Source organism: Microtus oregoni, unplaced genomic scaffold, assembly GCF_018167655.1.
Source record: "Microtus oregoni isolate MIOR12 unplaced genomic scaffold, Mior012 000044F_ref0000062, whole genome shotgun sequence".
NCBI classification, from domain to species: Eukaryota; Metazoa; Chordata; class Mammalia; order Rodentia; family Cricetidae; genus Microtus; species Microtus oregoni.
This window is the reverse complement of record NW_024543218.1, coordinates 8,695,030-8,719,659: the sequence shown is the minus strand read 5'-3', so window position 1 is coordinate 8,719,659 and position 24,630 is coordinate 8,695,030. Positions and strand designations below refer to the sequence as shown.

Genomic DNA, 24,630 nt, shown 5'->3' with positions numbered 1-24,630 from the left:
CGGAAGCTGGCCAGTGCAAACTCAAAGGCTTTTCCTCAGCCTCATTCCTGTGCTGTAAAGTAGGCCATGCCAACTCCCTGCAGTTCAGCTATGAAGCATAAGCAGGATCGGTCTGTTTCTGGAGCCCTGCAAGTGCAACACCCTGCGCAGTGCTCAATAGACACCCGTGTAATGAAGGAAAAAGAGATACAAGGGAACTAGTCCAGGAACTAGAATGAGAGGTAGGTAAAGAGAACAGAAACTAGAATCAAATTGAAATAATAAATGCACCCATATTATCAAGTCAGAGGAAATTTGTCTAATCAATACACAATTAAAAAATGTTTTTTAAAAAAGGGATCAATTACCACAATTGCTATTAAGCACTAAATTATCAAGTAATTTTTAACAAAATGTATTATTAAAGAAAGGGGCTGGAGAGATGGCTTAGCAGTTAAGAGAACCAGGGACTGACTGACTTCCAGCATCCACATGGCAACTCACAACAGTAGGCAATGCCAGTCCCAAGGTATTCAACGCTCTCTTTTGGTCTCTACAGGCACATGGTACACAGACTTGGTTGGAGGCAAAACAAAATAATAAAATAAAATATACTATTATATTATATTATACATTTTTGAGACATGGCCCCACTATGATTTCAGACTAGCCTACAACTTGTTAAGTCACCCAGGAAGCCTCCAACTCAAAACCCCCACTTCTCCTTCCCAGTGCTGTGGTCACAGGCCCACACCACCACAGACTCCCACGCTTGCCCAGGAGTATTTTAAAGGTCACTAATTTGCTGCTAGTTTATAAAAAGTGAAAAAAAAAAAAAGAACAGAAAACATCAGAATGAACACATTTGGGTTTTACAAAAAAGTGTAAAATGTAGGCCCCTTACAGTGCTTCCTTTGAGAAAGACTGAGAGTCTGCGGCCTCAGGTGCCTATATACTGCTTTAATTTGCTTTTTGTTGTTGTTATTTTACAATTTTAAAAAGTGAACGTGTACATTTTATAACAAATTTCACCTAAAGGAAAAATCTCTATTTGTAAGTATTGTTTAAATACTTTCAAGGGAATTAAGAAAATGCATCTTCCTGGAAGGCAGGCGCACCAATTATATAAATCATTTGCTCTTCCTAGAAACTTCAAATGGCCAACATGTGATACCTAATTTGAAAAACAATGTAATAAAGAGGGTAGTTGTGAGAAACTTTAAAATCTAGGTAGTTTAGCCATTGTTTCCTGATCGTCCCCTTTGACTCAATAGCCATCAGTCAGACCAATGGGATGAGACCCAGTCACCACCCACATCAAGGATAAAATATAGGAGCTCTGTTGCTCTCAGGGTGTGTGCTAGCCCAGTTTGGGTCTTGTGTACGCTTTTTGCAAAATGAAATTGCTTTGCTGGGCTAACACTAGAAGAGGGGGAAGAAGAAAATTCCTCTTCCGGATAATGCACATATATCAGGAAACGTACTGATAAAGACTATTTTTAAAATGTGAAAACACTTTAAAATTAATTTTTATTAATTTGAAATATTTTTCCTTAATACATAAAAACTATACATGCATCTTTATCATACACAGTGTGCTTTGAAATAGACTCAAGCTCATTTAAAATATATTTTCTCAGATTTTTGTGGTTAGAACACTTAAAACCTACTTTTTTTTTTTTTTTTTTTTTTTTCCGAGACAGGGTTTCTCTGTGGTTTTGGAGCCTGTCCTGGAACTAGCTCTTGTAGACCAGGCTGGCCTCGAACTCCCAGAGATCCGCCTGCCTCTGCCTCCCGAGTGCTGGGATTAAAGGCGTGCGCCACCACCACCCGGCAAAACCTACTTTGTTACAAATTTTCAAAATATGATACATTGTTCTAACTATAAACAACCAGCTACACAACAGATCTGCTAAGCTTAACTGAAGCTTTGTATCTTTTGAGCAACATCTCCTAACTTTTATCTCCCTGTCCTTAATGATCATCACTTTTCAGGATTTCCACCTGTCCAGTTTTCTTTTCTTTTTAAGATTCCACATGTAAGTGAGATCATGTGACATTTGTCTTGTTCTTGGAACATAATGCATTCCAGTCTCATCTGTGTATTTTGGTGGTTTTTTTAAAGATTTATTTATTTATTATGTATTCAACATTCTGCCTTCATGTATGCCCATATGCCAGAAGAGGGCGCCAGATCTCATTACAGATGGTTGTGAGCAACCATGTGGTTGCTGGGAATTGAACTCACGACCTCTGGAAGAGCAGCCAGTGCTCTTAACCACTGAGCCATCTCTCCAGCCCTCATCTGTGTTTTAAATAACATGATTTCCTTCTTCGTTAGAACCGACACCTTACACTAGGTTTAAACACTGCCCTCTCCGGAAGTGGACAGCATGCTCTAACGTGCTCCCTCTAAGATGCTCCACTGGAAACCTGCAAACGAAGCAACTGCTTCCGCTGATGTGCATCGCTGTCTTTGCTGTCCTGCTGGTCCAGCGACTTCCTGACACAGCTCTTCAGCTCCTCAATCCCTTCCCCGGTAACCGTGGAGATGGGGACGATATGTTGGAACTCCACAGCCTTCTCTGGAAGCACGTTTTTTTCAAATAAATGCAGAAAATCTGAAACAAAGAATAGGTGGTTTTCACAACCTTTTTAAAAAATTAAGTAAAAATTACGCAGATGTTTGATCTGAGAAGCAATAAACTGACAACTTAGCACCAGGAACTCCTCCCCTGCTCTTCCCTGTCTCACTGGCTCCTGGGATCTTTGTGTTAGTACTGATAATGGTGGTTCTTAGCATAGAGCAAGGACTTGGTTAATTACTATTGGAGAAATTTATTTTAAGCCAAATAAAGAACAAGTATTAGATAAACCATGACAACACTTAGTTCCCATAAAAACGGTGACATCATTTGGAACATTCTGGCTTGCTTTAACGTCCCCCAGACACAGCATCGACATTTAAAACTGCAGCAGGAGATAGAACAGTTCAACAGTAGATTTTTTTTAATTTTTTTTAAAATTTTACATACTAGCCCCAGCTCCCCCTTCTTCCCCTTCTCCCCCACTCCCATTTCCTCCCTTCCTACACACCATTCCACTCCTCAGAGGATGTACGGCTTCCTTGGAGAGTCAACTAAGTCTGGCATACAAAGTTGAGGTAGGACCAAACCCCTCCCTTGCCCCCTATCAAGGCTGAGCAAGGTATCCCACCATAGAGAATGGGGTCCAAAAAGAAGGGCAGATCACTTTATCTGAATCCAATCAATCACCTAGGGCTACCAAAGCTGCATGACTATCTTCTCCCTAACACCATGGCAGTGGGGTGTGAGGTGAAGGGGAACGGCAAACTGACTGGATGGGTCAAGCATCATCTAAATCAACATGGCCAGACTAAAGTCATCGTGCAGAAAGTCCAGGGAGACAAGCTTGAGAACTGTGGTGGCCCAGAGTACCTATAGACTCCTGACTACCTCATTTCTAGCACCGCCTCTTGCAAGGTCAACACAAGAAACAAAACTACTGACCTAAAAAAGCAAATGCCATTAGGGAATGAACATTATTAGGGAGTACGTAGGTCCCAGGACTAATGTACTGTCTCAGGGACAGTTCTAACATGTACACCACGTGGGGAACCATTTTCAAGAGAAGAAAAATGACCTTGGTGCTGTCTGCTCATCCTAGTATATCAAAGTCTGTTTTCCTCAATTATCAGTCCTGGAACAGAAAGGAGACAAATCAGCATTCTTCAAAAGCGGAGGCCACTTGTCATCTGTGCCACTGCTCCTATGTGCACATGAGCCTTCTTCTAGACCAGAAGCTAAGACCATCATCGCTACAGGATAATAGTGTTTACCACAGCCAGTTCTCCACACTGTGGAGAGTCTCTGGTGTCTGAATCAGAACGGCCCCTGCACGCGCACACATTAGAATCTTCAGTCAGCACAAGTGGAACTCTTTGCTAGGATTAGAAGGATGAGGAGGTGTGGCCTTGTTGGAGAAAGTATGCACTTGGCATCTCAAAAAGCCCAGATAGGGCCCAGTGTCTCTCATGTCTGTTTCTCTTTCTGCCTGTGGCCCAGGATGCAGCGCTCAGATACTGCTCCAGGCTCATGCTCCCCGCCCCATGATGACAATGGACTAAGTCCCCTGTTAAATGCTTTCCTTCATAAGAGTTGTCTTGGTCACAGTGTCTCTTCACAGCAACAGAACAGTGACTAAGACAGACCCCTGAGTTTCTTTATATAGTGGAAATATTTTCATTTAAGAAGTTTCAGACAAATCCTTTTAGTCAGAGGATGTATTTTCTGTGTCACATAAGCACAGGACTAGATGTTCTTTTCTAAAAACTGATATTCTTCAGTTACTGGGCATGCACATGGTACATAGACAGACACACAGAAAAAACACCTACCCAGACATATATAAAATCTTAAAAACAAGTAAAACCCTACTGTGTTTGTTAAAGTGCAGTGTGTACTGGCGAGACAAATTGTGGAGTTGATAAAACCTGTTCACGCTTCATGGTTAGCTGTAGACTTTTCCCCCTTTGTAATGATAGGAGTGGCGGGTGCTTCCCGCCACCCGGCTAGCCTTACCTGAAATAATTACATGGAAACTGTATTCTTTTAAACACTGCCTGGCCCATTAGTTCAGCCTCTTTTTGGGTAGCTCTCACATCTTGATTAACCCATTTCTAATAATCTGTGTAGCACCATGAGGTGGTGGCTTACCGGGAAGGATCTTAACCTGCATCTATCTTGGAGAGGACAGCTATAGCGTTTGCCTCACTGCCTTCTTCCTCCCAGCATTCAGTTCTGTCTTCCCCACCTACCTATGTTCTGACCTATCAGGCCAAGCAGTTCTCTTTATTATTTAACCAATGAGAGTAACACATAAACAGATGACCCTCCTCCATCACACCTTTTACCCACATTTCCTCTGTTTTGGTTTTGTCTTCTTTTTCTTAAAGTTGTATTTTATTTTTAGCTGGTTATGATGGTACACAGTTTTAATCTCAGCACTGAGGAGGCAGAAGCAGGTGGATCTCTGAGTTTAAAGCCAACCTGGTCCATACAGTGATTGTTAGGCCAGGCAGGCATACATTACAGAACCCTGTCTAAAAATAAGAAAAAATAAAAACAAACAGACCCAAGAACCAACCAAAAAGATTTATTTTATCTTTAATAATGGATGTCTGGGATACAGATGTGTGTGAGCACAAGAGCCAGCAAACCCTCCTGAGGCTGGAGTTCAGGTAGCTACGACATGGATGCTGGAAACCAAACTCTGGTCCTTCACCATGGCGTGTGCTCTCAATGGCTGTGACATCTCTGGGCCCTCTCCCCTACCCTTTAAAGGTCCACATAAATTTTAATTCTTTATAAAACTTTACCTTTCTGGATCAAAGAATTTTTCTTTTCTTTCTCTAACTTAACTGCATCATCCATTTTGAGACCTGATAATGACAGGTCAATGCTACTTCAGTGCTTATACATTATGAGTTCAAATATAGTTTCTCAGAGTAGAAACTACTGATTTTCTTTTTTTTTTGAAGTTCAATTTTTAAACATTCATTTATTTATTAAGTATACAGTATCCTGTCTACATGTATGCCTGCAGGCCAGAAGAGGGCACCAGACCTCATTACAGATGGCTGTGAGCCACTATGTGGTTGCTGGGAATTGAACTCAGAACCTTTGGAAGAACAGTCAGTATTTCTAACCTCTGAGCCATCTATCTCTCCAGCCCCATCTACTGATTTTCTTTCCCACCGATCTTTGCTATCATTGGTCAGGATATTACATATCTATAACCCCAGCACCTGGGAGGTAGGAATTCAAGGTGGCAAATTTGAAGCCAGACTGGGTTACAGGAAACCCTGTCTCAAAACCTTAATCCCTTCACCAAAATAGTCCCAACATTCTGTGATCTTCCTCTGTACCGAGGAACAGAGAAGTGAATGACGCTTTACCTGCGGGGTTCTGGAGCTGTTTCATCAGTTTTTCAAGCTTAACCTGGGCATCGGGCAAGTCCATCTTATTAACTGCCAAGAGTGCAGGTTTTGTCTGCAGTTCCTCTTTGTATAACTCCAACTCCTTGAAATAAAAAGAGAAACCAAGTAATTTTATATCAGTATAAAATTATACTGATTTTATACCACCCCCACGCTATAAACAGTGATCTACTGACTTATCCCCGTTGACACAGATTTACTGGAGTGATATTTATTAGTACAGTCATGTACCTAATATACCAGAGCTACATTCTGAAAACATGCCCAATGATCTTATCACGATGTGAACTTATAGAGTATGATCACACGTCTAAGATGGCTCTGATGCCACCAGGTTGTAAAAGCGTTTGACACCTCTACAGGATGAACAACAGACCAGCAATGATGAAAGTGGGGTTTGTGTCACATTATCTTTAATTTTACTATAAAGTGTTTCCAGGGAAACCAAGCTAAGCCATCGGTAGGCAATGGGAAATACTGGCAGTGGGTAAGATCACAAATAACTCTCAGTAACCTTGCTTACATGGTAAGACAAGTGCTGGGATTATAGCTTAACGGTGGAATGCTTGTGCAACGTTCATGGCTTGACCATCAGTACCTCCACAAAAGGAGAAAAGAGTGAGCAGAGTTTTTTTAATGGGGAATGCTTCAAGAAGACAGACGCCAGGGCAGAAACAAGGTCAGCTGAGCAGGGACATGGGGCACGAGAGGGCAGTACCCTCATAATAATGAGAAAAGGGGAATACTGAAGAACTGGAAACAGCAACTTTGATTCTTTAACTGGATAAAATCTTTAAAAAGGTGATTATTCTGATTACTGTGTGACTCACATAAAAGGAGAACTAGCTCCAGAACACAGTAAACCAAAAAACTTACTTTTGTAAGAAGTATTATTGTTTCAAAGGCAGTTCTGTACGGAGTTACAGAAGAGAGCTGAAATCCCGAAATATCAACCTGAAGAGAAGAGAGAACCCAGAACATAAAACGGTTGCTCAGTTCTGTGTTTATCAATGTCTTCTCTCTGAATCATTTCTCAATCTACATTTTACTGGCAACTTAGTCATGAAGTCCAAGAACAGAAATTGAGTTGTTATGATAGCTATAAGCATCACTATTAAATGAGTCATTGGTGAAAAACTAGTACAAATAATTGATACTATTATAAGCAATCTCATCCATAACTTAAGCATCACCAATTAATATAAGAGATACTATAGAAGAGCATGCCAAAATCTCCAGGAATCAAGTCTTGCTAAGTATGGTCAAACGTACACACACTACAGTAGCAACAACATTTCCACCCCCACGCTATAAACAGTGATCTACTGACTTATCCCCGTTGACACAGATTTACTGGAGTGATATTTATTAGTACAGTCATGTACCTAATATACCAGAGCTACATTCTGAAAACATGCCCAATGATCTTATCACGATGTGAACTTATAGAGTATGATCACACGTCTAAGATGGCTCTGATGCCACCAGGTTGTAAAAGCGTTTGACACCTCTACAGGATGAACAACAGACCAGCAATGATGAAAGTGGGGTTTGTGTCACATTATCTTTAATTTTACTATAAAGTGTTTCCAGGGAAACCAAGCTAAGTCATGTGAACATCACTGAAATGTATGACTTACAACAAAGAGCAGTTGTCTGGTTCGCTCTAAATGCTTGAGGAACTTGTGGCCCATTCCTTTGTTCATATGTGCTCCTTCTATCAGACCTGGGAGGTCGGCTACTGAAATCTAACATAAAAGTAATGATTTGTTGAAAAAGAAAAATAGATGAGAAAGAATCAAGTTCAATTATTCCCAAATTTTCATATTTCATAGTTTCCAGTTAAGCACTCCATGGTACCTTTGAAATAAACATGTTAAAAGGTTTCATCAGATATCCGAATCCTGTTTTAACTCATGAGTCTACCAATTTATAGATATTGGGGGATTAGCTTAATATTTATTACTTCAACAGTTATTAATAAGGTAAGTTTGTAATTTTCTTTTCACAAATAATTCAAATAATTAATTAATGTGTGCATATGTTTTAATGTATCTTTTGGTTTCTTTCACTGAGCAATATGAACTCAAGATCTTCCATAACTTTTCATGGCTTCATAATCTATTAATTTTTAGAACTGACTATTTCATTCTCCAGATGTAACAGTTTATCTGTAACCATACTGAGATGGTGTAGGAGGTCCTTCTGTCTTTGTGTTGCTTTCATTGGTTAATAAAGAAACTGCTTTAGGCCCTTGATAGGGCAGAACTTAGGTAGGCAGGAAAAATTAAACAAAATGCTGAGAGGAAAAAAGCAGAGTCAAAAAATTGCCATAGACCCATCACCAGAGATAGAGGTGCTGAGACTTTGCTGGTAGGCCACCACCTCGTGGTGATAAACAGATTAATAGAAAGGGGTTAAGCTAATATGTAAGAGTTAGCCAATAAGAATTTAGGGCTAATGGGCCAAGCAGTGATTTAATTAATACAGTTTTGGTTATTTCAGGTGTAAGCTAGCCGGGTGGCAGGGACAAACCAGCAGGCCCTCACATTGCACAATTGGCATTCCAACGTGTTCGACTATATCAACATAAGAATGAAGGTAAAATCAGGAAGAAGCCATGTAGCTCGCTGGAGATATGTATATTTCTGCTCTTGACTAAGGTATTGTGTTTGTGTAGCTCATTTAAAAAAATGTAATGTATAATTTAAAAATATAGGTTAATAAATAGTCATCTATAATAGTCAAGTTTGTAATCATGTTATATTTTCTAGATATATAGAAGTATATTTCAGTTAGATAGGTATTCTTCAAATCTTTCAGAGACCTTCAAAATATGGCATTTAAAATGTTTAAAAACTTAAGATTTTTCATAACAGTAAAACACATCTGCTCTACTTCAAGAGAAAGATGGGCATTGAAGAGTCTCCTTATGGAGTTGGTTAGCCATTTGTGCAAGAAACTGCTCTTGCCTGAACTGCTGAACTGGACATGCAGGACCCACAGAGAAATGACTGCTCAACTTGTCAAAGGTGAGATGATACTTTGGGGTTTCCTGCTTCATGATACTATGGGCCTGTAGGCTAAAGATGGATGCCCCAATGGTACAGAACTTTGGGTGACTGTTCAGGCAGCAAGATGTCTCTGTCAATTCTAGAGTTTTGGAAGTTGCTTACAATACACTTCCTATGCACTTAGGTAATAGTTTATCCTTCTGGAGTCTTTGATGGAGTTGAAAAATTTATAGTTATAGTTTTCCTTAGTTATGATAAAAAATAAAGTAAATAAAAATATTGTAACTGTAATTCTTGCTTGATACCTGTTATATGAAATTTTACTATGTTAAAGCCTTCCTTTTTGTCTAAACAGAAAAGGGGTGGGCAGTGGTGGCACATGCCTTTAATCCCAGAATCCCAGCACTTGGGAGGCAGAGGCAGAAGGATGTCTGTGAGTTTGAGGCCATCCTGGTCTACAAGAGCTAGTTTCCAGGACAGGCTCCAAAGCTAAAGAGAAATCCTGTCTTGAAAAGCAAAAAAAAAAAAAAAGAAAAAACAAACAAACAAACAAAAAAAAAAACACCAACTAAACAGAAAAGGGGAAATGGTGTAGGAGGTCCTTCTGTCTTTGTGTTGTTTTCATTGGTTAATAAAGAAACTGCTTTGGGCCCTTGATAGGGCAGAACTTAGGTAGGTGAGGAAGACAGAACTAAATGCTGGGAGAAAAAAGGTGGAGAAAGAGAAAGACACCATGAAGCCGCCAAAATCAGACATGCCAAATCTTTCCTGGTAAGCCACTGCTTAGATTAATAGATATTAATTAATTAATTGATATTAATAGATTAATAGAAATGGGCTAAATCAAGGTGTAAGAGTTAGCCAATAAGATGTTAGAGCTAATAGGCCAAGCAATGATTTAAGGAACATAGTTTCTGTGTGGTTATTTTGGGGCTAAGCTAGCTTGGTGGCCAGGATGAACAAGCGGCCCTCTTCCTTGCAACACTGAGATTCTTGATTGCTCCAAGTTCTAGTAATTATGAGTAAAACTGCTAGAAACACCTACGTGCAGGCTTCTCTGTATACAGAAAGAAACTCTAGGACATAGTTCTTCCTTTATGAAGAATGTAAAGCAAACCTCAAAGCAGCCACTTCCCCAGAACCAGAAAGCTGGAATCAGTTTCCACAGAAGCACCATAGTTTCAATTGGAAGTGCTTTCAGGAACTGGAGATTAACAATTCACTGGGGAAATACGGGTATATACTGACAGGAGACAGACTAGGAAGACGTAATTCCATAGGGATGAATAAGCACAACACTTCCAAGAACAGGAATTAAATTCTTATTTTACTATACTAATGCTGAACAGAATCCATACTTATACTTACCATAAACAACATTAACAAAAATGTTGCTTTTTCCTCCAAGACCATAAACACATGTAAATATAAAAGTCCTACGTCTGGAGAGATGGCTCAATGGCTAAGAACACATACTGTTCTTGCAGAGGATCTAAGTTCAGTTCCCACCACCCAAATCAAGCAACTCACAACTGCCTGTAATGCCACCTCTAGTAACTGATATCCATCTAACTACACACACACATAAATAACAATAGTCAATATTTTGTTTTGTTTTTGATTTGTTTTTCGAGACAGGGTTTCTCTATAGCTTTGGAGCCTGTCCTGGAACTCACTCTTGTAGACCAGGCTGGCCCCAAATTCACAGAGATTCACTTGCCTCTGCCTCCTGAGTGCTGGGATTAAAAGCATGTGCTACCACCATCCAGCAATAGTGGATATTTTTAAAACTCCTACTACCAAAAAACCCCTACAACTTCTAAAGATGTGTGTGTGTTTTACTTTAAAAATACCAACCTGTTTGAAATCATTGTATATAATCTTTCCAAGTTCAGGCTTTAGTGTTGTAACTGAAAGGCAAAAGGACAGCAAATTAGGGAAAGAATAAAAGACAAATTCTCTAGAATAATGTCAACATTGTATAGAATGAACAGTATCTTCCTTCTGAATATTTAATCCTACTTTAATTTGCTGAAATGGAAGCTACAGTTATCTCTATAACTCACACTGTATTTTAAAAAGACAGAGACTTCTGTTCTCTGGCCTAAAGTCCTCCTGTTCCATGGCCAGGGACAGCTTGAGAATGTTTAGGGGCTCAGAATTAAGTTCTGATCACCACCACTGATTCTGCAGTAAACATTTTCTTTCTTTTCTCCTTAAAATTGCATTACCTTTATGTATGCATTTCCTTACTTGGGGAGGGGCTTGTGCATGGACGGGTATGCATGTCGGGGTCAGAACAACCTCCAGATCTCAGTTCTCTCCTTCACCCAAGGTAAAGAAAATTCAGGTTTTAAGGGCAAGTACCTTTACCCACTAAAGTACCTCACAAGGCCGAGTAAAATTTCTCTAGTCCGTTCTCATCTCAGTTGTCCTTATGCCTTACCACTTTGTACTAGCTCTCTCCTGGGATTTTTTTGTCCTTCCTTCTGTCATGGCTAATCTGGCCTGCACTGACAAACCTGGGGAAGGGGAACCTCAACTGAAGAGTTATTGGCCTGTAAGCATGTCTATATATGTCATAAATATATGTGAAATACACAGACATATATATCACATGTATTATATATATTTAAGATTGTATATAAACACAGATCTTTATATATAATATTTAACTTGCTAATTGATGGAGAAAGGCCTAGTCTCCTGTAGGCAGTGCCGCCCCTGAACAGGTGGTCCTGGGTTATATAAGAACAGCAGCTGAGAAAATCAGAGCAGCAAGCCAGTAAGCAGCACTCCTCTGTGGTCTCTGCTTCAAGCTCCTGCCCTGAGGTCTGCAGTGGCTTCCCTGGGTGATGGGTTATTACCTGTAAGTCAAATAAACCCTTTCCTTCCCAAGGTGATTTGCCCATGGTGTTGATCACAGCAAGAGAAAGCAAACCAGAATACCCCCATTCTTCTTTTAAGGGGTCTCATGTTATAACAAACACTGATCATGTAACTAGTAACAATTAGCTCAAAAGTAACTACTTCATCAGGTTCTAAGTTTTGAATGGTTTAATATTATTTTCCAGATTAATGCCATTTGCGCTTTTTTCTTTAATAATGGCAAATATTCTATTAGATTTACTTAATACCATTAGCCTACTCCTTCATTGTATCTCATCAATCTACCGCACTATCATACTAAGGAGATTCATTAATTCTTTGTGCCGATCAATTCCTGTATTATAGGCTAAGAGAACTTTCAGAAAGTTCTATTCTATTTTATTCTTTGCATGAAGTCTTCCAAATAGTCTAAGATATTTAATGAGGTAAAAGATAACCCACACAGTCTATGCAATTTCATCTGATTTTAATCTCATTTCTCTGTCTCTTACTCCATTTTCTCTAGACAAACTTTCTTGTAACTACTAAGCTGTTCTCATGACTTAAAGGCCCTTTACCTCTAAGGCACTGATTAATCAAATTATTATTCATATCTCAGCCAAACACATTCTATCAAGAAGGTCTACACTTACCTACACTCTTCAACAGAATACTTTTATTCCCTTTCATTTATCAGTGAGACACACACACACAAATGCACACATTCCTTTCTCCCCTAGTATATGTATAATTATAATAGTCTATAAACATAATTGCTGGTTTTGCTTATCAGTTTTCTAGCAGTTTAGCCTAATATGATTCCTATACATAAATCCTTATAAAATTAATAAAAATGTTCATCTCGGTTTTCCCAGTATTTATCAATGTGTAACAAGAGTTAAGCACTTACAAAATACTACATAAACCAAATAAGGGCCTGTGAAACAGAGAAATAAATGCAGCAAAGTTCCTCCTAAGGACAGGAAACTAGTGTGAGAGCTGTAGTGGCCTGGAAGAGTAAGAACAGCATGGAACCTAACTGCTGGAAGCTTTCAAACTAGAGCTAACTTCAGAGCTTTATTATTCTCATGCAAAGAAAACTTACCCTCATATATTAAAATTCATCAATTATACTTACATGCATAATCAGCAATCACAGGTGTTGCATGGGAAACCCGAGTCAGTAAAGAGGATTTTCCAGCATTTGGGAATCTGAAATGACACATTATATGTATGTGTGTGTTATAACAATATAATGCATATGTCCATTATAACAAATATCAGAACTACTAATATTTACATATTTCTGAATTCCCAATATTTCAAGTATTTACTGCTTTAGTTGGTGGTGTGAACCTGGAGAGTGGGGCCTAAAAGTGAGATGGATTAAAGTCTCATGCAATAGCCAACTTTATTCAAGTATACTCTGAGAGACAGGAAGCATCACATGGGTAAGGCGTCCAACACAAGGGCAAGCCACATGCGGCAACACCAGGGTTTCCATAGAGACACAGGAATAACAACTCAAGACAGCTCACTCCTATCCTACACCTCAGAGGAGAAGAACACACTCCAAGAACAGTTCTGTGTTCTGAAGACACTGAGGTCACATGACTCTTGGCTTGTTTTCTTGGAGTTTTCTCACATGCACTCAGAATTCTCATACAACATCAAGAAATAGATTTCTTGCCCGGTGGTGGTAGCACTTATCTTTAATTCCAGCACCTGGGAGGCAGGAGGCTCTCTGAGTTCACAACCAGCCTGGTCTTCGGAGCTTGCACACAGAAACCCTGTCTCAAAAAGCACCCTCTCGAAAGAAGTAAATTTCTTGAATATTTCTGAATTAAGATTAGAATATTTCTGAATTAAGATTAGTACAGCTCCGGAGTAGAATGTGTACTGTGCATTTGACAGGCCTACGAGTCAGTTCCTCAGTTCTTCTCCACAAAGGATCAAAAGTCCAAAATAATAGAACACTTGAGAAAATACGAATAAAGTAAAAATGTGAATTTAAGAGTTACAAGAGTGGAGTACCTGTTTTTTGTTTAGTTACATAAACAAAATAAATAATTCAGGGCTGGAGAGAATGGCTGAGGGCTAAAAACAGTTTGCACTGCTTCTGCAGAGAAGACGAGTTCGGTACTCAGCATCCGTCCCGGACAGCTCACTAGTGCTTGCATGTGACTGCAGCTGCAGAGGGACCTGACACCTCACTCCTGCACATGCACTGGACGGACATGCTCACACCCCACAGACACGTGCATGCACACAACTACAAATGAGTTCTTGGCGCTCAAAACCTTGCAATTCACTACCTCTCTTTTCTTTTAAGTAATTAGTCTTTCTGTATACGGGTGTTTTGCTTGTATGTCTATGGACCACAAGTGCGGCCTGTGCCTGCTGAAGCCAGAAGAGGGAACTGGAGCCCCTGGGTGTTACGGACAGTTGTGTATTGCCATGTGGATGATGGGAATTAATCTGGGTCCTCTGGAAGAACTGCTGATGCTCCTAACTGCTGAGCCAGCTCGTTAGCCAAACACTGACAACAGTATTTAATATTTTTTGGATTATGAACATTTTCAAACACAGACAAAAATACAAAATTAATAAACATAGTAATACACTATTAACAAATATTTTTTACTTTTTCAAAAAAATTGAGATAATAAAATTAAAACTTTTATTCCTTGCTTTTTCTCCTTCCAAAGAGTTCCATATACTCCTTCCCACTCTCCTTCAAATTCATAACCTCTTCTTTCATTATGTTATTTCACGCATGTGTGTATTGTGTATACACACACACACACACACACACTCCTAGATATAACCTGCTCAGGCCATATAATGTGACTTTTATGTCTGTTTTCATTTATTTATTTATTTATTTGTTAGGTATACAATATTTGTCTACATGTATTCCTGCAGGCCAGAAGAGGGTATCAGACCTTATTGCAGATGGTTGTAAGCCACCATGTGGTTGCTGAGAATTGAACTCAGGACCTTTGGAAGAGCAGCCAATGCTCTTAACCACTGAGCCACCTCTCCAGCCCCCTTTTATGTCTGTCTTCATGCACACAGTAGTTGCTTAAGTTTCCAGAACCAGGCATTTTATCCCTCTTGTTAAGAATGTCTTTAGTCTAATCAGAGAGCTGCTGGTTCCTGCCAAGGTATACAGGCCACCATTGCTTCCTTAGGGTTGATACGGTTCATAGGCATCACAGCTGGTAGAACTGGGTTATCTTCCTCCTCTGGAAGCTTGCATGTTGCTTTCTGATTCCATGAAAGCTAATCCTTAGGGAGCAGGCATTCAGGTCAGTTGCAGCTCAGGGGTCTCCAATTTTTAAAATCTGATTGTTTGGATACAAATTCAAATAAAGCTTTGGCATTACAATTAGCAAGAGCATCTCTGAAATCTCTTTTTCATATGTTTTCCTTCTCTTTTGCAATTTATTTTATTTTGTTTATATTTTTCTTTTTTTTAAAAAAAAGATTTATTTATATTGGGCTGGAGAGATGGCTCAGTGGTTAAAAGCACTGCCTGCCCTTCCTGAGTTCAGTTCCCAGGAACCACATGGTGGCTCACAACCATTTGTAATGAGATCTAGCACTGTCTTCTGGCCTGCAGGTATACCTGCAGACAGAATACCAAGAATACTGTATATATAATAAATAATTCTTTTTTAAAAAGACTTTTGCTTCTCTTTTGCAATTTATTTTATTTTATATTTTTCTTCTTTTAAAGATTTATTTATTATTTATACAGTGTTCTTCCTGCATGTCATAGGAGAACACCAAATCTCATTATAGATGGTTGTGAGCCACCACGTGGTTGCTGGAAATTAAACTCAGGATCTCTGAAAGAGCAGTCAGTGCTCTTAACCTCTGAGCCATCTCTCTAGCCCAGGCAATTTATCTTTCAATAAGACAGAACTGAATGCTGGGAAGAAGGGCAGAGTGAGAGAAGCAATGGATCTCCTGCCTGAGATGGACGTTGGTTAGAACTTCCGGTAAACCACTGGCAGGTGGTGATACACAGATTAATAAAGATAGGTTAAACTAATATGTAAGAGTTAGCCAATAAGAAGTTAGAGCTAATGGCCAAGCAGTGTTTTAATTAATACAGTTTCTGTGTGGTTATTTCGTGGGCTAAGCTAGTCAGGTGACTGGGAAGAACAAAGGGCTCTCCTTGTAACACTGTCTCAAAATAAAATAAAATAAAATAAAAAATAAAAAGATAAAAATGAAATTTTCTGTAGCAATGTCCACAGCATCATTTAATATTCTAATATACTCCTTTGCCCTGATTCTATACGCTTTATTCCTCTAGAGAATTCCGACTAATATAGTACGCCTTGAGGTTGGCTTTTTTTTTTTAAAAGAATATTTCCTAACTGACTGACCTTCTTTTAAACTGCATGACATGACATTAAGAACAACTTTTCAATAGTTAATATACAGCTTACCCAGCCAACTTTCTTTTTTTTTTTTGTTTTTTTGTTTTTGTTTTTCGAGACAGGGTTTCTCTGTGGCTTTGCTGTCCTGGAACTAGCTCTTGTAGACCAGTAGACCAGGCTGGTCTCGAACTCACAGAGATCCGCCTGCCTCTGCCTCCCGAGTGCTGGGATTAAAGGCGTGTGCCACCACCGCCCGGCCCCAGCCAACTTTCTAGTGACAAACATTTACATAGCTTCTAATTTTTTGCAATTATAAACAACTACAAAAATATGTATATTACAGTCATCAAAAGGCCTTCGCGATGGCTCAGGGGATAAAGTCTGACTTCTGTTTGATCCCTAGGATTTACACATGTGCTGTGGCAATTGCACACTCAGACATATATACACAAACACGAATGTAATAAAAACGCGTGTACAACTGGAATAATATACACTATTAACTGATATTTTGGAGTGGTAGGATTAATAACTAAATTATTCCTTTATTTTCTCTCTGTAAAAAATTGTATGTATTGTCTTACCTTGTTTCTAAAAGTTTAAACATGGGGCTGGAATAATGGCACAGTGGCTAAGAGCACAAGCTGTTCTTCCAGAGGACCTGAATTCAATTCTCAGAAACCACACATATGCCTTCTTATGGCCTCAGAGGATATCAAGCATACAAGTGGTACAGAGATATACATGAAGGCAAAACGCCATACATATAAAATAAAATAAAAACTAAACAATATGGTGACTATCTTAAATCTTTGTATCTTTAATTTCTTTATTAAAATAAATTTCTACATGAGTAAATATGGGTTTAAAATACATGATCACTTTAAAAGCTTTTGACTTTACTGCTAAATTTTCCTTAAGGCCCACTTTGTATTAAGTATTAAACAAGAGCATTAAGTAAAAGAATTAAAATAAGAGTCACTTAAGAAAACATTTCCCAAGGATCCATCTTACCTGCCACCACCCACAGGTTCCTTCTGTCATTTACCTAACCTCTCTACCCAGCCAGGCCTCCTACTTCTGCCTGGTAAGTCTCCCTGACTTCCTCACTCATGACTTCTCCCCAACCAGCCACAGGTAGCCTGGGTCACAGATCCAGTGCTAGCACACAAATTACATAAACTAGGAATATTTACGGCCCCAAATTATTATTTACATTTATTTTGTAGTATTGGTCTGCTTGAACGTTTTATAAGAATATAAACGATACTTACCCTACTAGGCCTACATCAGCTATAACTTTTAGGTCAAGGTGAATTATTTGCTTCTGGCCTTTCAAAGGTAAGAAATTTGTGTGTAATTTACCACCAAGGCCACCTTTAGCAACCAAAATTCTATCTTCTTCTTTATTGAGTTCTCCTTTAAGAGGAAAGACAACAAACATTAGTAAGTAAAACCAGTAATATGTTGTTTTGTTTTTGTACAAATACATGTCAAGAAATTCCAATTTAGAAATCCAATGGGCTACACTTAAGATTTAATGTCTTTATAAAAGGAGGCACTTTTTAAAGCAACTCCCTGGGGCTGGGAGCTCAGAAGCAAAGTGTTTGCCTACTGTGGACACAAGGCAAATAAATACTTACCCCAGAAAAACATTCTTGTAAGCAGCTACAGGGGAGCTGATTAATATGTTTTAAAACTAAGTATCCTTACCTCTTTAAAGTCATGTTCAATCTAGCAGGAAGTTTTTAAATATTTTATGTACATTTAAAAAATATTTAATAAGCCAGCAACTAAAATAATAAATGTTAAAAATTTTATTCTGCAATTTAAGAAGCTACTATACTGTTTTCTGAACTAATTTTGGAAACTGCTCATTTCTCAGCAGCTCAGAAGCTGCAGCACACCCACCTACAACTCTGCCATTTTCATCAGTTACTGAAACACCCACAGGCACAGGGATTTCACAGTCTTTTCCTTTGGAGCCCTTCAGTGCACTAACTCTACAAAAAAACAAAACAAAACAAAAAAGAATCACAAAATTAAATGACTTACAAAGGCAACTAGCAATAAACCCTTCTCACTAATACAGTTATTAAAAGGTTAAATACTAAAAAGAAATTATTCTTCTTTTTTACATTTTATACTGTGTATCATAAAAATAGAAATAAGTCATTACCAAGTTAACCACTAAAAGTCATTTCAACCTGAAATGAATATACGGTACATTTGAAATATAAATAATGATTGCTACAATACAAACAAAGTAGAAAACCCCAACAAACCCATTGTCAATCTTCTAAAAAAACTGACCATGACTGGCAGTACTTAAATCTTACATGAAAATAAGTTGATATAATTTTCTAACAGTAACTCCACTTGTAGGAATTTATCAAAAAATTGAACATAAGCTTACGAATTAAGAAACAGGGTCACTTATTGTAGAGAATATCTACACAGGATATCAGTTATACATTGTGGCTATGGCAATAAAAAAAAAAAAACCACCCAGAACTGACAGTTGCCTAATAACTGGCAATGATAAAATGCTAATCTCGATACTGTGACACAACTTTCTGAATAAATGTTAATCTCAATACTGTGACACAGCTTTCTGAATAAATTTTAGGCATGAAGGGCTAAGGAAAAAGAGGGAGCTGTAAAATATTGTGTTCTTTCATCTTATTTCTTTATGCTGGATTTTATACACATATATATAATTATTATTTATATAAACACAGGAAGCATTAGAAAAGTTGATTCAAAGCAAATACTGGTTCTATTTGGGTGGAAGAGTTATCGAGGAAAGATTTCATGGTGGTGAGCTGCAGTGGCACTGGGGAAGTTTCGCTCAAGGTAAGTTTGGAGAAAAGTAGGGATTCAGATAACATCCACATTCCGGAGAGGAAATGCAGAAGGGACACCGGGAGAATAAGTGGATAAAGGTCCAAACCACCAAAGCAGTCATGTTAGACTTGTGCTTGTTTGGAATCACAAAAAATAATTTACTTTCAGTTATTAGTTAAGTTCTGTATTCTGTTTTACCAGGAGGGTTTTCATGAAGCTCAGATCATTTCACAAGCACTTACCGACTGTTAGCTCCTACTCCAGCTACAAAACGTTTCTGAGGATATTTCTTCTTAAGTTGTTTCAAAGTCATATGTTTATGGGCTACGACCCAGACGTCACCACCTCTTCCACCTTCTCCACCTAAACGAGGGTAACCCATTCCACCACTTCCTCCCTTGGCGAAGATTCTTAGGTTATCAATGAAATTTCCATACTTGAGAGAGAGAGAGGGGGGGGGGGAGGATAATTATACACCACTTGGTTCTGATCAATTTAAAGGTGCTGGTTTCATTATACTAAGGCTTCTTTTTTTAATTTTTATTATTTTTTTTTCAAGATTTATTTATTTATTATGTACACAATGGTCTGCCTGCATGTGTCCCTGAAGACAGAAGTTGGCACCAGATCTTATTACAGGTGGTTGTGAGCCACCATATGGTTGCTGGGAATTGAACTCAGAACCTCTGGAAGAGCAGTTAATGCTCTTAACCACTGAGCCATCTCTCCAGTCCTACTGAGGCTTCTTTTAAGAAAGAACCAAAGTTTTCTATATAAATATTGCGGAGCCTTTCCTTAGATAACCTCCCTTTCCAATTCCCCTTTCTTAGGATTGATTGCTTCACCGATCCTCAAGGTCTCTGCCCTTTCTCCCATTTAACATTCTAAACCTTCTCTCCTGGATGATCTTAGTAGATACCAGCAACTATCCCCCAGGAAAAAAGGAAGTATTTAGAAGATTAAGCCAACTCAAAGGTGGGAGTGTATTGCATTTATATTTGAAACTCTTTTAAGTAACTTGATGGGTATCAGTTGAATCGATGTTCCCTCCAAAACAAAATGTTATAAAAGCAACAATAAAAAATCGGTTTCCATCCTTAGTCATCAGAGAAATGCAAATCAAAACAACTCTGAGATTCCATCTTACACCTGTAAGAATGGCCAAGATCAAAAACACTGATGACAATTTATGCTGGAGAGGTTGTGGGGAAAATGTAACACTTCTGCATCACTGGTACAACCACTTTGGATGTCAGTGTGGTGATTTCTCAGAAAATTAGGAAACAACCTTCCTCAAGACCCAATAATACCACTTTTGGGTATATATCCAAAGGATGCTCAATTGTGCCACCAGGACATGTGCTCAACTATGTTCATAGCAGCTTTGTTTGTCATAGCCAGAGCCTGGAAACAACCTAACTGCCCCTCAATCGAAGAATGGGTAAGAAAAATGTGGCACATTTACATGATAGAGTACTACAGAGTAGGAAAAAAAAATGACAGCTTGAATTTTGCCGGCAAATGATGGAGCCAGAAAACATTAATTTGAGTGTGGTAACCCAGACATAGAAAGACAATTATCACATGTACTCACTCATAGGTGATTTTTAAACATAACGCAAAGAAATCCAGCCTACAAACCACAACTTAGACAACAATGAGGACACTAAGAGAGACTTACATAGATCTAACCTACATGGGAAGTAGAAAAAGATTAAGATCTTCTGAGTAAATTGGGAGCATGGGGACCTTGGGGAAGGGTTTAAGAGGGTAGGGGAAAAGCAGGGAGGAGAGCAGAGAAAAATGTAGAGCTCAATAAATACTACTAAAAAATCTGTTTCCTCAAATCATTATCAAAGTTTATTTGTTCACTGAACAAACGCATGGCTTTTGACTGTAATTGTGGCTTTCCCAGAAGCCTAACTCTTTCCAGTACCACTGTCCTCTTACAACCTTAACTGTTCACCCCAAATGGTCTTTCAACGTTTCATCATTTCTTCTTAATGCGTCCACTACCGTGAGACAAGAGCTCTTTTCTTTTTTTCTTAAGTGAGGCTGATGTCTGTATTCTCCTCTACACAGAAACAATCATGGCTTTGGGGTTTTACTGCTTATGAAATAACAGAATACTCACAGAACTGTATTCAAGTCCTTCACGCTATCACTAGAGTATTGTTTATTGGTTCTAACTTTCCCCTTCCCCTCCCCTCGCTCTTTTCTCGGCAATGCTCTGCTCAGTCTCTGCCACTGTATTCGTGTTCCTCTACTTAGATCATTTGTTCTTTTCTATCATAAACCCACTTCCTGGTGTCAGACTGCCAATGTATTCTCAAATTATAGAACTAAAATATGGCTTCACATATGGTTTTATGATCTGAGGCATCCTTGGACTGTTGCTCTCACTGACTTTTACTCTGCCTTTGCAGGCTTCCTCAGAAACTGGATTGTGCTGGAAATCTTATTCTGAATTTAGTGTCTCTGGTTTAGTAAATCGGCAACTTTTTTTTGTTGTTTTGTTTTTTGTTTTCAGAGACAGGGTTTTTCTGTAGCTTTGAACCCTGTCTTGGAACTCACTCTGTAGCCCAGGCTGGCCTCGAACTGAACTCAAAGAGCCAGACTCCTGTTTCTGGTGTGCTGGAATTAAAGGCATATGCCACCAATGCCTGGCTAATCCGCAACTTCTTATAAAGATCCTGTGTATTAATCCCAGGCTTTCAAATTACAGAGTAACTCCTTAAGTAGCCACACTTTTTATAATCTACAATATTTTGATAATCTGCAAACTTTTAGGTCTCCGAAATAACTGGGAATTTTAAAAAGTGAATATTGACCACTCTGGTATAGCAATACTCTTGGTAAGGGCTTTTAAAGCTGTGTTCAACATGTGACTTCTTCTTTACTTTCTAGATTCATCAAATATATTAAGGTCCTTACAGTGGCTGTTACTAGCAGGGAATGGCTTAAATAAGATGTCTTCTAGTTTCCAAAGGCTATTTATTACTAGTAAGCCGATTGTGATTTATTTTTTTTTTAAGTCGAAGCAGCTGGTTGAGAATTGTTATGAAAATGGATTCTAAAACAGACACTACATAAAAACTAAGATCTCTGTAGGAGGCACAACAATTAAACACTTTTGGCTTCCAGAAAAGATCTTCAGAAAGATACGAAAAGCAGAACAAGGGAGGAAAAACGTATAAGAACGGGTTATGAGTGCTACATTAAACAAGAGTGAAAACAAACAAACAAAAAAAGCAAAAGTCGCTGTACACCACGTACACCGTAAAACCGTGTCTAAACTGCTGCCAGGTACCCCAATTTCCCTCCCACGTGCTTTGCGGAATTTTCTAGAAATTCCCCAAAGCCGGACCCAAACAGGCCTAGCCACGTCAAGGGGCACATGAGGGACCTGAGGAACGACAACCCGGCAGAGCGGCGACAGACCCCCGCTGGGGCAGGACCCCCGGCACGGACCTTTCTCAGCCACGCGCAACCGCAGCGCACCATGACCGCGAAGGGGCGGACTCCCTCCGGCAGAACCCGCGCGGACTCGGGGCGGGCGCGCCGATGACGTCACTGCTGGTCGCCGAGGTGACGCCGTGGCGGGCCGGCGCGTGCGCGGGGCGGGGTGCGCGTCCCCGGGTGGGGGAAAAGGGGACGGGAGGGCGCAGGGTGGGAACCTGAGACTGGCCTGACTCACACAAAGTGTTAGGGTCGCCGAGGAGACTGTGAGGGGCCAGAATTCTCTCTCACTGGAAAAGCCAAACGTGTGAAGGACACGAAGACCCTGCAGAGTGATCTGTAACCGAAGGTGAACCTCAGGAACCAGTCACTAAAGACTTGTGATCCAGACGTAGTGGAAGAAGGGCGAAGATCTTAGTCTGTAAGGAGAATCCTGTGTGTGGTGGCGACAAACCAAAAACCCCAACCTGGAACTGTCATCATGTGAGATCAGGAGATTACCGTTCCTTAGTTTGGGAAGAGGTTGGGTATCAGCCGCCTTCACCTCCTCCAGGCGCTCTCAGTGACAGAATGTGGCCAGGCCATACTAGAGGGGTCTCCCCACACTGCTCCCTCCTGATTTTCCCTCACGAGATTTATCAGGTTTAGAATCCGCCCCGGCGGCCTGTGACTCTCTCAAGGTCACCCGCCAGGGTGCTGCAGCGGTGAGGAACTGTAAGAAATTGTTAAGTTCTGTGTTCAGTGTGAGGTGTTAAGTGATACATAGCAGAAGGCCCCGTGCCTCCAGGCCTCTCCTCTAGCTGGCACCTGGCAAAGGTTTGCCACTGAAAATTAGAAAGTTAGGCAGTCTGCTACATGCCTGAGCCCTAGGTTAGAAAAGGGGGCAGTCTTGAGTCCCAAATTATTCATTAGGAAGGGAGCAAGTCCTAATCTGTGGAAAAAGAGGATTTTCACCAGACCAACTGATTTTAAAACAAGCAAACAAAAAGTCTTCTTGTGCAAAATCACCAAGTATACATATATAAAGAGTGCATTCTGATTATTGTGACCTTTCACCCCCTCTTACGTACTTTGCACACCAGTTGCCTCTTTGCTACAGGAATCTCCCACAGTCGTGTCCCTCCTATGATCCTTTGAGACCCACTGAGTTTCATCACAATTTCCTGTGACAATGGCTTTGCAGCTATGTATTGAGCCTGAGTCTTCCTCATGGGTACACACTGAAGACAATGACAGAATTCATCATTAGTAGCCTCAGTAGTTCAAGGAGGCATAGTGCCCCGCAAGCCCTGATTCCTCAGCTTTCTGACCATGATTGATTAATAGACCCATTGCAGGCAATCACGGAGGTCCTGTTTGCCATGGTGCTGCCATGCCCAGAAGACAGAATCTCCTAGTCCTTCCCCGTGTCTTCCAGGTCTTACATTCTTTCTAGCCCCTCCCACTATGATTCCTGAGCCTTAGCATAGGCCACATAAATGTTCTGTTTAGAGCTGGGCATTCAACACTCACTGAGTCTCAGCACCTTGAGCAGCCACGAGACTTCAGTCACTGCATGACTGCAGAGAGAGGCTACTCTGATTAATGCTGGGAGTAGCATTAGCTTGATGCCGTGCCAGTTTAGCTAAAGAACAGCAGCAAGCTTGCCTCCCAGACTGCTACAGCCATGGATTTTGACTGCGTTTAAAACTACCATTTTGCAATATTTTATAATTTACAAGAAAATTGAAAAGACAGTCCAAATTTGTCTGGCATGTCCTAATGTGAATATATTAGGTCACCATCAAAATGGAAAAAAAAATAGGCTGGACATAGTGGTGTGTGCTTGTTATCCCAGCACTTGGGAGGCTAACGCTGGAGCATTGGGCTACAAAATGAATTCAAGGCTTTCCTAAACCATATAATGAGACCCTGTCTCAGAAAAGCAAGGAACAAGGGGCTGGAGAAATGAGTTAGCAGTTGAGAGCACTTGCTGCTCTACAGTTCTCAGTGCCCACATGACAACTACAACCATAAGTGTAATTCTTCCAAGGGACCCAAGCCCCTCTTT

At 39.8% G+C, this 24,630-nt stretch overlaps 1 protein-coding gene across 1 annotated transcript; it reads right to left on the bottom strand.

The window, feature by feature from the left end:
* Positions 1 to 1,490: 1,490 nt before the first annotated feature.
* On the bottom strand, positions 1,491 to 22,679 carry LOC121434744 (GTP-binding protein 10). Its single transcript, XM_041633685.1, has 10 exons — positions 22,593 to 22,679; positions 19,364 to 19,557; positions 18,186 to 18,277; positions 17,549 to 17,693; positions 13,019 to 13,092; positions 10,870 to 10,922; positions 7,639 to 7,746; positions 6,875 to 6,952; positions 5,957 to 6,080; positions 1,491 to 2,600 (listed from the first exon to the last, which is right to left on the bottom strand). The coding sequence occupies exons 1-10, from the start codon at positions 22,623 to 22,625 to the stop codon at positions 2,392 to 2,394; spliced, it is 1,110 nt and encodes a 369-aa protein (XP_041489619.1). The 5' UTR covers positions 22,626 to 22,679; the 3' UTR covers positions 1,491 to 2,391.
* Positions 22,680 to 24,630: the final 1,951 nt, after the last annotated feature.

Coding starts and splice junctions, on each gene's coding strand:
- LOC121434744 (XM_041633685.1), bottom strand. CDS start 22,625: ATGGTGCGCTGCGGTTGCGCGTGGCTGAGAAAG. Junction 10,923..13,018: donor TGTGATTGCTGATTATGCAT/GTAAGTATAATT, acceptor TTTGCCTTTCAG/TTACAACACTAAAGCCTGAA. Junction 7,747..10,869: donor TATACAATGATTTCAAACAG/GTTGGTATTTTT, acceptor CTTTTATGTTAG/ATTTCAGTAGCCGACCTCCC.